Source organism: Camelina sativa, chromosome 17, assembly GCF_000633955.1.
Source record: "Camelina sativa cultivar DH55 chromosome 17, Cs, whole genome shotgun sequence".
In the NCBI taxonomy this organism is placed as follows: Eukaryota; Viridiplantae; Streptophyta; class Magnoliopsida; order Brassicales; family Brassicaceae; genus Camelina; species Camelina sativa.
Genome location: NC_025701.1, coordinates 8094493 through 8112748, shown reverse-complemented (window position 1 = coordinate 8112748; position 18256 = coordinate 8094493). Strand labels below are relative to the sequence as shown.

Genomic DNA, 18256 nt, shown 5'->3' with positions numbered 1-18256 from the left:
TGACATGGTTCTTTGTAGAAAGACATTTCAGGATTCGTACGTTAACCGTAAATCCGATTGAACGGTTGAAATCCAAATCAGGAAACATTACTGTTCACAAACGATATTAGGATTAAATGACAAAATCAGTTGAGCTTTTTAGCAGTTGAGTCAGCATAAAAAGAGTCACGTGATCAAATAACAAAATCAGCCTAACAATTTGAAAAAATACTATGAACGAAGGGAAATTTTCATTAAGCAAATGATCTATCAAACATGGCCACAAACAATTAATTCACAAATGACAACAGTTGCAATGGTTTTTTTTTTTTTTTTTAAATATATAGTTTTCCTACCCATTATACCCCATATTAATAGAAGAATAGTACCAAAGCCACTGGTAAAGATAGGCCTAATGTACTAATGTACAGCACAATTCTGATCTCCTAATCTGAAGAATGTCCTAGAGATCGATCGGGTAAAGGGAATTTACTACTTCTGTCTGCAACTTCAGTCTGACCTTTCCAACAAGAACATGAAGTTAGAGTTGTGGCGAATCATAGGAGGAGGATCAACCTCTGCAACCTCTACGTTTTGCATCGATTTCGAGATATCGTCAACCGAGAATGGGATGCTGCAAAAAAGAATCACCAAGACCCATAATTTTTTCAAAAGATCAACCCTTTTAAAAGTGAAATCTTAGCGTTTGTTTTGTTAATGTTTTTTTTTTCTTTTTCTTTCTGGGGTTTACCTCGAATCATCATCTAGTAAAAACGAGTTGCTGATCACGTTCGTTGATTCATCTGACATCGTAAGCCGCATGCTTGCTATCACCTGCATCACCATTGTTTGTTAAGCGAATTTAAAAGAACATACTTACCTCTTCTATTACATTACGCTCTCAATAATCTTGGATTTTCTTAAAACATGACTCCAAGTAAGACTAATGTAAACGATTTGCTCGAGCGGGTCTATCAATCAGATGAAAGCGAAATCAAGACTGAAAAATATTCACTTGCCTCTGGAGATACGCTCTGTGTACCGTATTTGTCGTCCCAATACATAACACTGATCCTGTACACTTGCTGAATGCTAAGCACCTGCAGAGAAACAAAGAAGTTTCATTCGATTTACATGAGATTAACTGATGAAGAAAAGGGCGCAAAAAACAATTGAACTAACCGGACAAAGTTCGGTAGTTATCTCTTTTAAGCTCTTCTTAGGCTTCTGATGTATAACCAAGAAGCCAACAGCTTGTCTGATGTGCTTTAGTTCATCCCAAGCCAAACCAACAAACTAGAACACAACAAGCATCTTTTAATAAGCAAACTGTCGGAAATATCCAAAGAGGATTTAAACATCTATTACCTCCTCCGTTGCATCATGGCACCACTTTTCCAGCTCCGCAAGCCCTGTTTTTACATACTCTCCATTGCTAAACGAGCAGCACTCACGTCTCAAAAGAAGGCTACACGATTGACAAAAAAGAAAAACATAAGTGGATATCTACTATATAGCGACTTGACAGTGCCAACTATAACACATTTTACCTGTTAAACAACTGAACATTGATAAATGAAAATATCTGCCCGAACACTTTAGAAATTAGCAACGAAGGCACCTGCAGTTTTGGAAAGGTCCAAAGTTTGTGATAAAAAAGACAAAGACAGTTGAAAACTAATACATGTCAGCTGTGGCTATTCTTATTTTTTTACTCACATAATTGGCCCTCATAGTCCTCAAGTGGCCGTTTAGACATGTAACAATGCTTTGCCAATGAGCAATTAGCACTTGTTGAGCAACAAAATTATTTTGTGAACGTCCCTTTACTAAACCAGAACGTGGTGCCTTTGGTGTCCTTGGAGCCTGTTTCCATCAAACCACAAAAGCAAAACCAGGCTTAGGGGGTTTAATACCACACTTATAGAAAAACAATATTTTTCTGTGAGAGCAAAAGGAAACTAAAAAGAATGCCTACCTGGATGCAAGAAGCAAGCAGAGGAGAAATCTCTTTCTTCATCTTGTCTCGGATCATTCCATATATCTTTTCTAGGAAAGCGGTGAGTTGCTGCTTGAACAGCAAAGCAGGATATTTAGCTTCGACTTGACGTAGTTCATCTAGCCCACCGCCAATCGCTCTTCCATTCATAAATGGAAATCCAGCACTTTGTGGAGAACCTCGGAGACTCTATTATGCAGAGAAAAGTGAGATTAATGAAATCAAAGCATTTAAGAGAGATATGTAACACTTCTAACCACCTGAGACACCCGTCCAAACAAAGATGTAGGCATTCCCCGACGTCTGGGAGTAATTATGCTTCCTGTAGCACCGGCTTTCAGAGTGCGTTGAAGCAACATTAATAGTGTGGCGGAATTGGATAACCAATAGCATAGTACATCGTTGTTTTCCTGCATCTGCAAAGATGTAAAATTTAGCATGCGACCACCCATGCAGCAGGTGAACTGTCCAACACTTGGAACACATACTACAGCCCTAAAAGAAGATTTGCGTAGGTATGAGAGAACATCAATACTACCTCGACTGCAGATGCTATTGTCTCGATAATACGATTAAATATACTGGTTCTTTCTACTTCAAAAGATCTCCAGTGTATCAGACACTTAAATATCAGGCAGGCAGCAACAGGCTTGCCTTCAGAAAATCCTATATCTTCTGAAATAGACTTCAGTAATAGCTCTTGATTTTCCTGCAAGATGGAAAACCGCACATACTGAGTATGCAAAATGCATATTGACACAAAACAGAGCATCTGTTGCCGCAAATGACATATGTGACAAGGCTTCAAAGTGATAGCTACCTGCTGTTTCTGATTAAGCGATTTCTGGGGCCTATCCTCAGTTTCAGGTTCCTGGAGCATATCATCAAGTATTAGATCTCCATCACTGGAAATGGTAATTAAACAAGGGGCTTGTTTTGTTTGTTAACATACCTGAAGCTGTGTTCTTTCTCCATTCGAGAAAGCATCTTTCTCGGGAGTTCTCTGAAATTCCAAGGAAATATCAAAAAGGTCATACTCACAGTTAAGAAGTTCAATGCAAAGACATAGCCGGTGTCCACTAGTACCTGAATTATGGTAGATTTTGGTCTTAGAGCCAAAGCTCTAGAAGTCGGTGAGATGGTAAGAGTTTGTTGCCGAAGTACTTTATTCTCCGACTCTAAGTTAAAGACCTTTTCTTGGAATCTAATTTATAGGAAGGGAATCTTTTGTTAGTCTTCTTAATTAAGAGAACAAATAGGCCCTAAATGCAATATCCAACACTAATTATAGCTCTAATTGCATGGCGTATTGACGTGAGAAAATAAAAGCATATTAACAAGGGTAAACAAATGCATCATAATCTCAAATTTGGATATGAAAACAAACCTCTGAACAGAATCTTGAAACTGCTCTATTTTTCTCCCAGCTTCTTCAAGTTTCTTACGTAATTCCTCATTTTGGACCAAAGTACTACTATAAGCCTGCTTTGCTTCATCTGCCTTATGTGTTTCTGATGACAACAGTCCCTGCATTAGGACCATGTTCAGATTAAAGATCAGTGACACAAAAAAATCAAATATGGAGGCTTTCAACATCAAGCATTTTCTTTCTTAAATCCAGAAACAGAAAGAATTCTCATTATTAAATTTACACATCTGCATTTATGGTGCAGACAGTTACATCTTGAAGCTATTTGGATTAAATATGTCAGTTTTTTACCTTTAGCCTGTCAACTTCGTTGCTCAAAGTATCAATCTTCTCTGTATTTTCAACAACAACAGGTTCCTTATTAACTGAACTTGCTTCTTCAATTGTTATTCGAGCCGCCTCCTGTTCTTTTACTACCATTGCAGTAGCTTCCTTCAATTGTAACTGCATGGTATGCAATGCCTCTTGCAGCTTTGCAACTTCTTGCACCTTTGCCTCCTCAAGATCAGTCTGTTTATCAGTATAAAGATAACAATATAATCCAAATTTGTAACTGACTTTGCAGACCACAACCTGCAACCTGGTTTAACCTAAGAATCTCCAAACGAAAAATTGACATCTAAGTTACCCTTAACCGCTTCTCTAGTTGTATACGCCAGGTAAGCTCTTCAACCCGCTTCTCCAATTTATCTTTAGCATCTTTAAGAGCACCAGTCTCTCTTGCAGCCTAAAACAATGTCAGCATGGAAGTAAACAGCTGAATAATTTTTTTCATGCACACAAACAGCAAAAAGTTATAAAGCAAAGAATCTAACCATTTTCAGCATCCTAAGCTCTCTTCTAGCAAGTCTGCATCTCCAGGCACATTGCGTGACTATTGCTGCCTTCTGAAGTCTTGCGTAGTATGAGTACGCTTGGCGACCACGCCAATGAGCCTGAAAACAAAGGAGATAAGAATTTTTTATGCATCAAAGAAACTGTCACCAAACTTTGCCTATTTCCGTCCTAAGAAGGTTATATGTAGTTCGCTCCCAGTAACAAGGAAACTGCGATCTACCTGAAGCACAATGGCGGCTTTTGTTTGCCTTCTTAACCTGAATTCACTACGTGCAATCATAGCCCTTAAGCCAGTCTGCAACACGATTGTCGATGATCTTGTGGTAACAAAAGATTTCCTGTCGATGTACCGGCGGTAATTCTTCTGGAATCTTAGAGCTGCAGCTTCTATTCTCAGTTTTTTGTGTATTGTCCGGGAAATTTCGCCTGCAATTAATAAAGCATATATATACAACAAAAATAAAATTACCAGCTAGTACTACCAATAGAAAAGGAGAATAAATGATCAAACAGAAAACAATGAGCTGGTAAGAAAGGATTATGCTCCAAATGATGGAACATAAAGGAGGCAATGAGAAAAGAATGCGTAAGCACTATGATTCTGACTGAACAGCCTACACCGTAGTCAAACCTTACTGATGTGCAGAAAATACCTCGTAGGAAGGATTGCAAAACAATAGCAGCATTGCGAATAGAACGGAAATTCTTTCTGGCAAAACATGTGCGGAATTGCCTCTGAATGACTCTGGCAGCATTCCCAAGCACCTCTGCTCTCCTCGCATCTAATTCAGCCATCTGACCAGCTCGAAGGAAAATCTTTGTCTTTCCTACCTGGGAACAACATGGTAAAGGTACGTATGTGATCCCTGAACAAATACTGACGACGTCGATAGTGAGAATGATAGAAGGGAGATTTTTTTTTTCTTGTAAAAAGGTTACGATCCCATAGAATCAAGACCACAACGCTAAAAGTATCCATGAACTTGTAAGAAAATAAGTTGGAAAGAAAAGCAGCAAACCAGAATGAAAATTATATCACACCTGGTAGTCCCTCAGACCTTTCTTATCAAGAATCATTTGGCAAGCTACTTTATCATCATAACTGTAAAAGAATATATGATAAAATTGCTTACTACACTCATGTTAATTTCAATAAAAGTGTTTTCATGGAGATAAATCTCAGAGAGAGACTTACTTTCCTTCCAAAACTTCTGGAGCAAGGAGACCAAAACGGTCAAGAAAATCATAGAAGGCAAGCCTGGTAGGATAGCCAGCGCAACTGATCCTAATGGCCTCAAGAACACCCTACAAATGAAACTAGTTGTTATTTTCTGAGGAGACTGCATTTAATGAATACAAAACATATAAAGAACCATCGTATTAAGTAAGTGTGTTATTGTATACTTATTTTGGTGATTGCACTTATAAATTTATATAAAGATACAAAGGGGACGGTGTATTATAGGTCTAACAAGATATATAAATACACGGGACATCCTTACCCCACAACGTAATTGATGAATGACGTTGAAGTTCTCAAAGACACCAGGTTTAAGAACATTGTTCGGCTTTATACATCTGATGTAATGAGGTTCTGTACCATTCAGCGTTTCCATCAGTGAGTGAAGTTGTTGCTGCAATATAGATAAGTAATATCAATAAACTTACTTTAAAGCTTGCAATACATATTTAGGACTTTTACATGCAAATATGCAAAATACCTTGAACCGTGACCCAATGGAAGAAAATTTTGATGACCTGGATGAGTCTTCATGAAGTGCATGAAACAAACTCGCCACAAATGAGCAATTAGATGCAGTAAATAGCGCTTGATGTTCAGCAACTATATAATCCCTGTTCTTATCGAGAAAATTGTCTGATTGATAAGTAACCTTGCAGAATGTTGGAAACACATCAAAAGAAGAAAGCTTCAATTTCAATTCATTTAGAAAAGTACACGAAAAAAAAATCATGAAGAAGCAATACTATACCTCTCCCGCATAATGCGATATGGTAAAATCAGTGGGAGAGAGCTTCGGTTTGGAAAATCTCTTGTGGTTTTTGAACGTCTGGTACAACTTTTGGGAGAAGTTGTAATGGTTAAACGTGGGAAACATGCTGTGTTGAATCAACCAATAAACATGAGTGGATAGTACTATACTACTATATGAAAGCCATACAAGTCAATCAGAGAACGATAAAGCTTACCAGGCTTCATCTAGAAGTGCAATAATTCCTCCTGGTTTCTGATTGAAGACATGCAATTTTAACATAAGAAAAGGGAAAGCATAACATAGTTGTGCAATTTTGCCCAAAAAAAAAACATAGTTGTGCAATAAACAAGATCTCTGCTCTTAAACCTAAATATAGTTTTCATGAAGCAATCAGATATAACAAACTGAAAATGTAAGTCTGTTAAATTATAAGAAACGAGAAACATACTTTTTCAATTAAATCGAGAACATCTTGGTTATCAATAAACTCTATGTAACTCCAATCGATCTCTTCTTTGGTATACTCTTCCTGCTCCATCTTGAAAACATGCTGCAAAAAAATGCTACCAGAATAAGTCCAATCTACTTATCAAAAACCAAAAGGGCTGATCAACTAGGGAAATATAAAAACGCTAACCTGATTAAAATGCTGTTGCAGTTTTTCATTCGTGAAATTGATGCAGAATTGCTCAAAACTGTATCATAAGCAGAACATGAAATCAACGACAACTTCAATAATTGATAAATCTACCAACTTTCCACGTTTAGCAATTTCCTTCCAAAATCTTGACAGACATTATATGAAACTATATGTAACCCACGTAGTATCACAAAAATTCACAGCTAACTCTTGTAATTCTATTATATTTTGAGACGCACGCTGCAGAAAAAATAGAGAAATAGGCAATTTTTCAGTTCGAATAGCAGAACATGACAAGGGATTATTTCTTTAAAGCTATCTAAACATGTCTAGATTGGTCGTCCCTACACTCCTGGAATGAAATGGGCTAAAGGTGAAAGCAAATTATGTTTTACATAAAACAATACCTATTGCATTTGAAACTTTCAAACCCATAGATATCCAAAACTCCAATAATCGACTTTGACCTTGGGTCCTGCCCGATGGAAGTATTAATTTTGTTCACAATCCTGTAGATGACAGGATACAATGTATTATGGAATATATAAATATATAAATGCCAGGCGGGAAAATGGAAGAGGGGGTTCGCTTGAATAGCTTCACCAGTCAAACAAGTGAGAATATATTGTCTTGGCCAGGGTATCCCTACTAACAATTGCACTGTTGGGATCAAGCGTTCTCGTGATAATCTCTTCAGGTGTAACCATCACACGCCTAATAAGAGCATCTTCTAGGCTCTGGGCGTCACACCTATCAAAACAAGTGCACTATTTAGAGAATAATCCACTAAAACAAAAATGGAAAACAGTGTCAAATATAGTAAGAAACGAAGTAGCATACATAAGTAGCTCTGCCGCCAAGTTAAGATGATGTCGGGATTCTTCATCCTTGATGACAGAGGAATCAATCTCTTCCCCTTTCCCAAAATCAATGTTACCAAGATGAAGAATTGCAGCAACCACCCTGAAGATTGCCTCCTGTAAATATTACTTTAGACGTCAGACCCTAACATGAAAGTAGCGGAACAGAAACCTAACCTCTTTAACACATCAATTTGAGGACCTGTTCATCATTACTGATTCCAACTACATCCATAGCTTTTCTTGTTTCAAGGTATTCATTAGCATCATCAACACCATCCAATTTATAACAACTTGACTGATTTAGGTAATGGAATGACTGCGGGTTTTTCAGCTGGTACTTCTCTATATCCTGGAAAATAACCAAGAATTTAGACAATAAAGTGTATGATATCGGAATGGGGTGAACATGCACATAATGTTTCAGTTACCAAAAGAATTATGTGATACCTCTGGCGGAGCAGCACAAAGAAGATAAAAGCAATGGTAGTTCCTTTCGGGATCTGAGATTTGGCAAACACGGGACCTCTCCAGCAGATAAGTCCTAATAGCTGCCCCAGATATCCTTCCATTCTTGTCAAATTGGATTTCAACAAATTTACCAAAACGACTGCAAGGTGGTGCCATCAAGAAGAATGAAAATGGCAAAACAATCATGNGCCAAACAATCATAAGTACGAATTTTCTTAAGGCATAACCAGAAGAATTATAAAAGCATTTTTAAAAAATCTAAGGAACCAAGCATTTAACAATAAATCCTGGTAACAAACTAATTACTAATTAATGAACTTAGCTGATAAAAACCAGATTTAGAAAGATGGAGAATGCACCTCGAATTGTTGTTTCGTAAAGTTTTTGCATTGCCAAATGCTTCAAGAACCGGATTGGACTGCAATATTTCAAGTGGGGATGTAAGCATTTAGTTGCATACAACCATAAATGCAACAATCCTCATTTAAACATGAAAGTTAAAAGAAACCTCTAAGACTTGCTGTTCAACTGTCCTTCCTTCTACACCAGACCTCCCTCCCAGAAAGGCAAGGTACCTCATGAGCATCTTTGTCGTCTCAGTTTTACCAGCACCACTTTCGCCACTTACCAAAATCGAATTGCTTTTTCCTTCATTAATCATCGCCCTAATATCTCACACCGTGACTAAATAAGCAAATTATCACACAAAACAGATAGAAGTATGATAAAAAGATGGGTGTGAACATGCACAAACCTGTATGCGGCATCCCCGATTGCAAAAACATGAGGACTTAGTTCTCCAAGTGCAACTCTCTTATATTGTTCCATCATATCGGTTTCATAAATATGAGGCAGCCTTTTGAATGGATTAACTGCAATTAGAATATTCCCTGTATAGGTCTACAGAAGTAACACAAAACTTATTAGTATGCAGCAACAAAAAGTATGAGATGCTAGAAAAAAAGGTAAAATATCTTACGTAGATTTCATTGAGTTCATATCTTGTCTTTAGGTTTTGTAAGACTCCAGGCTCATGCAAATACGAAAGTTTTGTCATGTCATCTACACCTACAGGTGGAACTTCAGTATCCTTGGGAAAATATACATTCGTCACAACCTGAAATATACAACACATGGATGGATATGTGAGGAGAACCACGGTCAACAAGGAAGTCCGAACATTTATACTTGACAGCAAAGAAGGTATCAAACTAATCGTTGATATAATCTTAAAGGTAAAGGTATAATCTTAAAGAAACTTACAGTTTTCCCCTTGTTAGTTTTGACATGAATGTTATCACCATCGATTCGAGTAACTTGTCCATCTATCCATGCCAAATGTGGATCTTCAACCCACACATGTGAGCCCACAATTATGACTGGAGCAGCCTGCAACCATTGCATTGCAATAAAAAACACATCAACAATACTGCCTCCACTAAATCACGAGTTCAATTAACACATATATCATCTACATTGCAGCTCTAAGCAAAAAACACTATACGAAAAAGTCAGACAAAGAGCAAGCTGGTCAAAGAGAGCTAGGACATAGTCAAACCAAAACCTTGCAGTAATCATAGGCAAAAGAATTAGAGTCTCGATTAAGGAAAACCAAAAAGGTAAGCAAACGCCACAACAACATTAACAGCAACTAGGGTTTCCAATTGCCAAAGGGGAAGGAGTTAATGCATTTGAATTTACCATTTGAAAAGAAAGGGGGCAAAACAAAACCCCAGATGATGATGAGATTGGAGCAGAAAAAATCTCTACTTGTGGGGGAGAGGGGATGGGAGAGAGGACTTGGGGAGTGATAAAGTCAACAACTTTTCTCCGGCAATCTCTGGAAAGGAAAGCCCTTTTTCTTCTCCGGCGAGAATCTCTCTTGTGGTGTGCGGTGGAGAGTTTCAAATTAAGTTTAAAAAAAAAAAAGCGTTTCGTTTGATTTTGCTGCTGCTCCTCCGGTTGAATTGAAAGGAAGAAGAGCGTTTGAGGTCTCTTTTTATTTTGGTCTCTTGTCTGATACGGATACTACTGGGTCCCACCGGCATCGCTTCAAAATGGACGGCATCGCTTCACTCTACGTTTCTTTTTTTTTATTATTAAGGAATTTTTCAAAACATTTTAGAAAATTTGGATTTTGTCATGTATGTTCATGAACCAACTATTATAAAAGGAATATAAAAAAAGGTGAATAAGTGGAAATAAATCTTACTACTTATTAGAACACCATTTTTTGAAGACCAGCATTATTTTTTTTATTTTTTTGTTCTTTTCTACATTCTGATTATATATATATATAAGGTATTAAAAAAAAAGTAAAAATAGTTGGAAAATAAGCTGTAGTAGCCCTGGTAAAATGTAAAGATAAGAAAATATATTTTCGTTTTGTTAAAAGGTCATTATTTGAGATATTAGGGTAAATATGATGGAAAATAAAAGGAAGAATTAAAAAAAAACGTGAGCGGCAGGATTCGAACCTGCGCGGGCAAAGCCCACATGATTTCTAGTCATGCCCGATAACCACTCCGGCACGCCCACTTTTTGAACATTTTATCGCTTTCTCTCCTTATAATTTCTCCCGTTTACCACTACACAAAGCCCTGATGATGAACGGGTAAACGGAAAACCCTAAAACTTCGGACATTACATTTGTGCAAATCAATCGTACGATCCATTCATTCACTCTCAGATCCTGCCCTGAGCCGTACACTACGACTGAAACCTCTAAATCGCAGAAATGGCCGCGGCTTTAGCTTCCAGATTCTCCCGAGGTACTTACGTTTTCATCTCACACTGTTCTGTCTTTTTAGTCCCAAAATTTTTTTCTGATTTATATTATTGTTTATTTGATAAAGTTTACTTCTTTCAATATAATAATATCTCTCTACTCCCATACTATTAGATCTTATGCAACACTGACTACTACGAAGAACCGTGTTTAAAGTTTCGAAATGATCTTAAATCTTCTACACTCTTTGTGAGTTTGGCTGGCACAAAATAATATAAAAATCAAATCTTTGAGAAGAGTTATGTTCATTGTTGGTTTCAGATATTTGTGTCGTTGAATTTGTAATTGATTTGAGTCATCATCTTTGCTTGGTTCATGAAATGCAGAGTCAAGAGTATAACATTTTTTTTTTGTTCTTGTGTTTGTTGATGTCACTAACTAATGCTTCTCTGTTTTGATTTGATTCATCGAAAAATATGGAGCAGGACGCTCATTGATTGGAAGTCTTAGCAATGCTTTCTCTGGTTTGATGAATTCCTCCAATGGAATTATGAATGGAAACATCCTCTCTCAGGTCAAAAAGCCTCTTTCAAGATATATCTTATCTTGATGAAACTTTCGTAACATGTGAACTGTGTCCTGATGATTTTTTCCAATTTACAGCAGCAACAAAGGACATTCATTCAAATGGGGACGAATCTCAAAGTCGTGGATAACTCCGGTGCAAAAGAGGTGAAGTGCATTCAATCCCTGAAAGCTAATAAGAAAGGAGCAAGACTTGGCGATATCATTGTTGGTTCTGTGAAAGAGGCGATTCCAAGCGGTAAAGTGAAGAAAGGGATGGTCGTTTATGGTGTGGTTGTGCGTGCTGCGATGCCGAAAAGGCGCGTTGATGGAAGCCAAGTCAAATTTGATGACAATGCGATTGTAGTTGTGGGCATTAAGGAGAAGAAGAAGCAGAAGAAAGTGGAGTTTAACCAACCAACTGGTACCCGAGTGTTTGGTCCTGTCCCACATGAAATGCGGCGCAAGAAACAGCTCAAGATCCTTGCTTTGGCTCAGCACATCGTTTGAGAGTATACACCACACCACTAAGAACACCAGTTATGATCTCTTCTGTAACTCTCATCCATCCGTCAATTAGGTTTCAGTTTCACTCTGTAAACTCTCGACTTTTCTTGTCAAGTCTAAAAGATCAATCCCACCTTTCTACTAAACCTCCACAATGAAATTGGAGAGACTTTTGTTACAAGAACAACCCTCTTGAAACACCATTACTTGTTATGTTTTAGTGTTTTACAAATCATTTTATAGTATAGTTAGGTACTGTATTACTTACTGCATAACAACAAGTATTTATATAAAGAAGAAAATATATTACAGATATCAAAAGTGACATAAAATTCAATTACAATTCCCATACGCCACATCTCCAATATTACAACATATCCACCTACACTTTTTATGAAGATCCCAAGATAAAAATTATAAAAAGAAACACTTCTTCTCTATTCTTCTTATACATAACAAACATACACATTCAAGTCCATGAGAAAAAGGAATGGACTTTTTTAGCTATGCATCATCAAGGTCTTGATTCTTCTTCCCCCAACATTTCACTTCTTATTTTTATGTAAACTTGTTGAAACTTTTTTAAAAAATTAGAAATAATAAAATTATAATAGTGTAAGAGCTCGAGCGTACAGTGTTTCAAGATCTGGTCTTGAACTTTCTTTGAGCTTTCAAGTCGACCACTATGATCGAGATATTGTCTTTGCTTCCCTTTTGAAGAGCGAGCTTGGAGAGATAATCAGCCGCTGCTTGACACGCGTGGTCTTCCCCTACACCCCTCTCAGCTAAAGGCAGTGCTCCATTCTTCTTGTGCCAAGCCAAGATCCGTTTCCTCGCAAAATCGCAAGCTTCTTGGTTACTCATTACATCCCAAAGTCCATCACTGGCCAATATAAGACATTCATCTTCTCTAGCTCGTGGCATGAACATCACTTCGGGATCTGGTATTACATATGGCTCCAGATATTCATCACCTGAAAATGATGTAGATTGAAGCTCATTTTGAGGAGTTCTACTAAGTTTGCAGAGACTGTAACAGTAATGATCTGAATGCTCAATTTATCGACAGTTATGGCCTATAAAACTCTCTTAACATTTTTGTCACAGAGCAAGTCAGCAAGAGTGAAGAAAAATAGTGCAAGGTTGACCTACCGATGGACCTGGACATGGCAAGAACGCCAGAAACACGAGCACCTTGCCATTGTATAACCTTTCCTCCAGCTTTTTCTATTCTTGCATACTCATCCTCTCTATCTGGCTGCAGAAAGAGGGTAAGAAATTTCATGAATGAGAAGTTAGGAACTTTCTCCGATTGTGTTAAATTATTATAGAGGGAAAGAGAAGAATTTTTACTTTGTGGTCAACTGATAAAGGCATGGAGTCTTTGCCTCGGAGTAAAACCGCTCTTGAGTCACCACAGTTAGCGACTATTATATGCGATGAACAAACCAAAGCAACCACAGCAGTTGATCCGACGGTTTCAGGGGAAACAGCTTCAAGAACCATCCTATCAGAAGAACCAACAACAGGTCTGTTGATTTTCCCTTTAACCTCGTTATCGACCTTTAGGAAACAATCTAGAAAGACTTTCTCCCACTGGACCTGCCTACCCTCGCCAGTGTTCCTCCTACACAATTCCTCTTTGATCCGTTCGATTTCTTCAGCCAAAGCAAAGTGGATCCTATCATGACAATAGTCAGCAACCTGCAAGAATCCCATTTCCACCAAAGCCATCATATATTACATAACAACCTGCAAAGAATCCCGTTTCCAGCAAACCCTTATCATATATACATACAACCTATGACAGCAAAACATAAATTCATTTATCTCCCAGGTTCATAGTTGAACTGACTCTCTATTGCTAATATCAATATAAGGATTTGCAAACTACAGTATACCTGAGCGCCTCCGTGGCCATCATATACACCAAAGAAGTGGCTAGTGAGATATGGGAGACTTGGACTCATCCCTTCATGATCCCCCATAAGCATTTTGATGGGTATTTTCAGAAAATGAGGTAAAGCTCTAACAGAATCCTCCATTTCAGATCTTCCACCGCAAATTGAGATTGTGCCCCAAAGAGGTATACACTCTAGTTCATAGACACTCCTGCTTCCTCTTGCTACATTAGGATTTTCTTCAGGCAACCTAATGACTACCTCTGAAGTTGCCACCTCCATATTCACATCGTGATTCAGACTCGCAATAAGGACTTCAGCTGTGGGAACCTGTTCTATGGTGGTCTCGTTGAGGATAATGGCCGTAGCAAGAACTCGCTTGTTATCTGTTTCAACTGTATCTGGCAAGCTTATCTCAGACCTAGCGTCCACAACTATTAAACCCTCGCTTATAATAGTGGCATCAGAAACTAATGGCTCATCTTCTTCTGATTCTTGGACAGTTCCACTAAAATCAGAAGACAAGCTTCTCACTTCAGATAAAGTGTTCTCTTGTGGTTCTTCTGAAACATGTTCCATCATAGAATCGACCACTCCATTACAATATCTATGACCTTTGTGATCAGACAACATGTCAACAGCATCAGTAACATTTTCCAGCTCGGTAATATCTAAAGTAGAAGAGATTCCAGAGTCACACATGGTGTTGGCTAAACTCAAAGTCAGTGCAACCGCAGGTGCAATCTCTTCCATGAGTTCCTAAGCAGCTGCCACAACCTTTAACGACTACAAACAGAGCTAAGGGATTCAATAACCTTCATCTTCCTTTCTCTAAAGCTATGGTCTGATTATAGTGATACTACATCCAAATTCAGCTTTCCACAGGAACCCAAACCGGCGTTTTTTTCCACACTAACTAAGTGAATCAAGAAGAAGTGGCGTACCTCCAGGTGAACAGATCTGACGGATCTACGAAACGGATCCTCTGTAATTGTGATCACTCTTTACGATCCTTAATAACTCTTGATCTTCATCGAATCAGAAAGATAAAAACACTCAATAATCCCACACTAAACCTAATTTAGAAACCCCCTCAAAAAAAATTCAACCTTTTATTACTTTTCCAAGAGAGATCACAAGAGAGAGTACTGGACACAAAGCTCAAAACTTTATCCAAATAACAAAAGTCAGGTGAAACTTGAATAAGAGCAAGGACAATAAGAAACAGAGAGGATTGATTTGAATCACACAACAACAACAACAACAACAAAAGAAAGAAGTAAAAAAAAAAAAAAAACCCTAAAAAGTCGAAGCCTTTATCTTATCTTTCTAAAACGAAACATGGGTTCTCCTGGATCTATATGGTTTGTTTCTTTTTTTTACCCAAAACAAAAAAGATAAACAGAATTATTAAAAGAAAGAAAGAAAAAAATAAAAAGCTCTCTTCTCTTCTCTCCACGGAATCCCAAGTTTCTTTATGTGACAACGACCTCTATATTATTAACACGTTGATCCAATCAGTTATTTAATTCATTCATTTAATCTTTCTTTTATTCAATAATGGCAAGATTGTTGCCGCGTGTCCTTTCCTCTTTAAAGCTCAAGTCTTCTGTTTATTTCTTTTTTTAGACTTCTTCTTCTTTATTTACATGTTACCACAACAACTACTACTACTAGTTAGTTTATTGATTTTATAGAATGAATAGATCGAGAGTTCATTCTGATACGTGCAGGTTCATATATTGTTAAAGTTAGTGGCTCTTCATCATCCTATTATTAGCTAGCTTGTTACAAGAATTCATCAGATGTCTATATGTAAGAGGATGAGGATCCTATATATCGTTTATTAATAAGTACGTCTCTGATGACTAATTTTGACATTGAGATACACTTTCATACCATTTCTCTCTATAGTCCTATACAAGAAAAGTCAGCAAAAGAAACAATTATAAAGACTTTTCTCGCCGACTAAAGTTTCTTTGTATAGTCGTTAATTCTCTCTACACAAGACAAGTCCACTGCTCTTGAAATTTCTTTGAGCTTTCAAGTCGACCACTATGATCGAGACATTGTCTTTGCTTCCCTTTCGAAGAGCTTGTTTCGAGAGATAAGCAGCTGCGGCTTGGCACGCATGGTCTTCCCCTACACCTCTCTCTGCTAAAGGCAAGGCTTCATTCTTCTTGTGCCACATCAAGATCCGTTTCCTTGCTAACTCGCAGGCTTCTTGGTTACTCATTACGTCCCAAAGTCCATCACTGGCTAATATTAGACATTCGTCTTCTCTTGCTCGTGGTATAAAAGTCACTTCGGGATCTGGTATTACAAATGGCTCTAGATATTCATCACCTATAAAAACAAAAAACAAAAAGCAGATTGATGTAACATGTAGTAATGATTCCTCACCTCTAAATAATGAATGTTATTGAATATTCACTCTCTTAATTAAGAACTCTGTCACTGAACAGGATTGAAGAAAAAATATGTAATTTCGTCCTACCGATGGACCTGGACATGGCGAGAATACCAGAAACACGAGCGCCTTGCCATTGCATAACTTTTCCACCAGCTTTCTCTATTCTTGCATACTCATCCTCTCTATCAGGCTACAAAAAAAGAAGGAAAGAAACTTCATTACCTCTGTATGAATGAGAGTAAATAAGAAACTTTCTCAGATATATATGTTTACTTTGTGATCAACGGATAAGGGCATGGATTCTTTGCCGCGGAGTAAAACCACTCTTGAATCACCACAGTTTGAAACTATGATATGTGATGAGCAAACCAAAGCAACAACAGCAGTTGATCCGACGGTCTCAGGGGAAACAGCCTCAAGGACCATCCCATCAGAAGGACAAGAACTAGAAACAGGTCTGCTGATTCTCCCTTTGACCTCATCATCGACCTTTAGGTAACAATCGACAAAGACTTTCTCCCACTGGACCTGCCTACTACACTCACCAGTGTTCCTCTTGCACAATTCCTCTTTTAACCGTTCAACCAAAGCACAATGGATTCTAGCATGACAATAGTCAGCAACCTACAAAAGAATCATGACCATCATATATTACAGAACAACCTAAAAATTAAAAATCCTGTTTCCATCAGAACCCTTATCATACACATTCATTCACATATATATAGCTTCTGGGACAAACTCTCTAAAATGATTGGTAGGTAATATCAATATGAAGATTTACGAACCTGAGCGCCTTTGTGGCCGTCATATACACCGAAGAAGTGACTAGTGAGCCATGTGAGTGTTGGACTAATCCTTTCATGATCCCCCATAAGCATTCTGATAGGTATTTTGAGAAAATGAGGTAAAGCTCTAACAGCATCCTCCATTTCAGACCTTCCACCGCAGATTGAAACCGTGCCCCAAAGAGGTATACATTCTAGCTCATAGACACTCCTCCTTCCTCCTCTTGTTACATTACGACGACTTGTTGTACTAAAGACTTGTGTTGCGGGAACCTCATCATTTAGGATAATCGCCGTAGCAAGACCTTGCACATGATCCACTTCCATTGTATTTTGTACTGTCCACGAAGGCACGAACTATTAAACTCTGGCTTATAGACTTGTAGTCACGTCAACCTTCTCCGGATGCAACTTGTACCAAAATCATTAGCGAAAAGACAGATAATATGTTTTCTCCTCTCTGAAACATTTACTTTATCATTATTTTTTTATAGATCTTTGCTTTCCTTTTTAACCTTTTCAAAACTGAACAGGTTACCTCGATCTAGTGGTTATCCATATATAAGGTAAACTCTTCTTTTTTCTTTTCCAACTAAGAAATAAACTCATAAATGTAAAAAAAAATATCTGTTATATACAAATATATATAGATATATTCACCTATCCGTAATTGCTTCGATCCGATTTGAAAAATTCATATGACCATTTTTGCATAACATCCAGTGGAATAATATAGATATTATAAACAGTGGTGTCATGCATGCAATATAGATAATATAGATATTCCTTAATATGAAAATTCCGATATATTGCAGAACGGATACATATTATAAAACAAAATACTAAAATTCACACATGCATGTCATGTATACCGCATAGAAAGATACAGATCATCACAAACATTTGAGGTACACAGTCGCCAATGAAAAGTTGGTCCAATCAATCATGAAATTAATTTGAACTTTTTGGATTCCAAATTAATACTTACTAGTTTACCTTATTAAAACAAGATGTCGTCATTACACAAATACTTGTTCTAATTAGTAATTACAATACGAGATGCAGATGCTGTCAAATATTAGAAAGAATTGCAGCTTACAAGATATGAGATGGAATTTCCAAAAAAAAAAAAAAAAAAAAAAAATT

The 18256-nt window shown here is 37.4% G+C and overlaps 4 protein-coding genes and 1 non-coding gene across 6 annotated transcripts; 1 reads left to right on the top strand and 4 right to left on the bottom strand.

Moving 5' to 3' along the window:
- On the bottom strand, nucleotides 214–10172 carry LOC104756089 (myosin-5). The gene is made up of 38 exons (XM_010478613.1): nucleotides 9911–10172; nucleotides 9473–9598; nucleotides 9189–9326; nucleotides 8964–9109; nucleotides 8718–8874; nucleotides 8569–8627; nucleotides 8189–8348; nucleotides 7941–8090; nucleotides 7719–7855; nucleotides 7482–7628; nucleotides 7286–7387; nucleotides 6876–6933; nucleotides 6687–6788; nucleotides 6453–6490; nucleotides 6236–6362; nucleotides 5966–6136; nucleotides 5747–5878; nucleotides 5440–5549; nucleotides 5286–5346; nucleotides 4898–5075; nucleotides 4465–4670; nucleotides 4223–4342; nucleotides 4036–4134; nucleotides 3699–3917; nucleotides 3366–3505; nucleotides 3065–3182; nucleotides 2931–2981; nucleotides 2799–2849; nucleotides 2517–2687; nucleotides 2239–2394; nucleotides 1958–2167; nucleotides 1699–1845; nucleotides 1530–1600; nucleotides 1348–1447; nucleotides 1162–1275; nucleotides 999–1079; nucleotides 731–813; nucleotides 214–613 (listed from the first exon to the last, which is right to left on the bottom strand). Exons 1-38 carry the CDS (start codon nucleotides 9911–9913, stop codon nucleotides 490–492), a joined length of 4563 nt encoding a protein of 1520 aa, XP_010476915.1. The 5' UTR covers nucleotides 9914–10172; the 3' UTR covers nucleotides 214–489.
- Nucleotides 10666–10747, bottom strand: TRNAS-AGA. The gene has a single exon. It is a non-coding gene; the product is annotated as a tRNA-Ser (tRNA).
- LOC104756088 (50S ribosomal protein HLL, mitochondrial) lies at nucleotides 10824–12255 on the top strand. 2 transcript variants are annotated; one of them, XM_010478612.2, is made up of 3 exons: nucleotides 10824–10980; nucleotides 11423–11511; nucleotides 11604–12255. In XM_010478612.2, exons 1-3 carry the CDS (start codon nucleotides 10947–10949, stop codon nucleotides 12009–12011), a joined length of 531 nt encoding a protein of 176 aa, XP_010476914.1. In that variant the 5' UTR covers nucleotides 10824–10946; the 3' UTR covers nucleotides 12012–12255. The 2 variants fall into 2 exon arrangements, with proteins under 2 accessions (XP_010476914.1, XP_010476913.1); XM_010478611.2 differs by having other exon boundaries at nucleotides 10829–10980; nucleotides 11601–12228.
- On the bottom strand, nucleotides 12331–15304 carry LOC104756087 (protein phosphatase 2C 7). The gene is made up of 4 exons (XM_010478610.2): nucleotides 13910–15304; nucleotides 13362–13712; nucleotides 13161–13266; nucleotides 12331–12982 (listed from the first exon to the last, which is right to left on the bottom strand). Exons 1-4 carry the CDS (start codon nucleotides 14660–14662, stop codon nucleotides 12648–12650), a joined length of 1545 nt encoding a protein of 514 aa, XP_010476912.1. The 5' UTR covers nucleotides 14663–15304; the 3' UTR covers nucleotides 12331–12647.
- On the bottom strand, nucleotides 15900–17269 carry LOC104759270 (protein phosphatase 2C 7-like). Its single transcript, XM_010482215.2, has 4 exons — nucleotides 17111–17269; nucleotides 16596–16946; nucleotides 16407–16512; nucleotides 15900–16255 (listed from the first exon to the last, which is right to left on the bottom strand). The coding sequence occupies exons 1-4, from the start codon at nucleotides 17252–17254 to the stop codon at nucleotides 15900–15902; spliced, it is 957 nt and encodes a 318-aa protein (XP_010480517.1). The 5' UTR covers nucleotides 17255–17269.

Coding starts and splice junctions, on each gene's coding strand:
- LOC104756089 (XM_010478613.1), bottom strand. Junction 9,110..9,188: donor ATGAACTCAATGAAATCTAC/GTAAGATATTTT, acceptor TTACTTCTGTAG/ACCTATACAGGGAATATTCT. Junction 6,789..6,875: donor TGCAACAGCATTTTAATCAG/GTTAGCGTTTTT, acceptor ATTTTTTTGCAG/CATGTTTTCAAGATGGAGCA.
- LOC104756088 (XM_010478611.2), top strand. CDS start 10,947: ATGGCCGCGGCTTTAGCTTCCAGATTCTCCCGAG. Junction 10,981..11,422: donor AGCTTCCAGATTCTCCCGAG/GTACTTACGTTT, acceptor AATATGGAGCAG/GACGCTCATTGATTGGAAGT. Junction 11,512..11,600: donor ATGGAAACATCCTCTCTCAG/GTCAAAAAGCCT, acceptor TCCAATTTACAG/CAGCAACAAAGGACATTCAT.
- LOC104756087 (XM_010478610.2), bottom strand. CDS start 14,662: ATGGAAGAGATTGCACCTGCGGTTGCACTGACTTTGAGTTTAGCCAAC. Junction 13,713..13,909: donor ATGGCCACGGAGGCGCTCAG/GTATACTGTAGT, acceptor GGATTCTTGCAG/GTTGCTGACTATTGTCATGA. Junction 13,267..13,361: donor CTTTATCAGTTGACCACAAA/GTAAAAATTCTT, acceptor CTCTTTCTGCAG/CCAGATAGAGAGGATGAGTA.
- LOC104759270 (XM_010482215.2), bottom strand. CDS start 17,254: ATGGAGGATGCTGTTAGAGCTTTACCTCATTTTCTCAAAATACCTATC. Junction 16,947..17,110: donor ACGGCCACAAAGGCGCTCAG/GTTCGTAAATCT, acceptor ATTCTTTTGTAG/GTTGCTGACTATTGTCATGC. Junction 16,256..16,406: donor CGCCATGTCCAGGTCCATCG/GTAGGACGAAAT, acceptor TTGTTTTTATAG/GTGATGAATATCTAGAGCCA.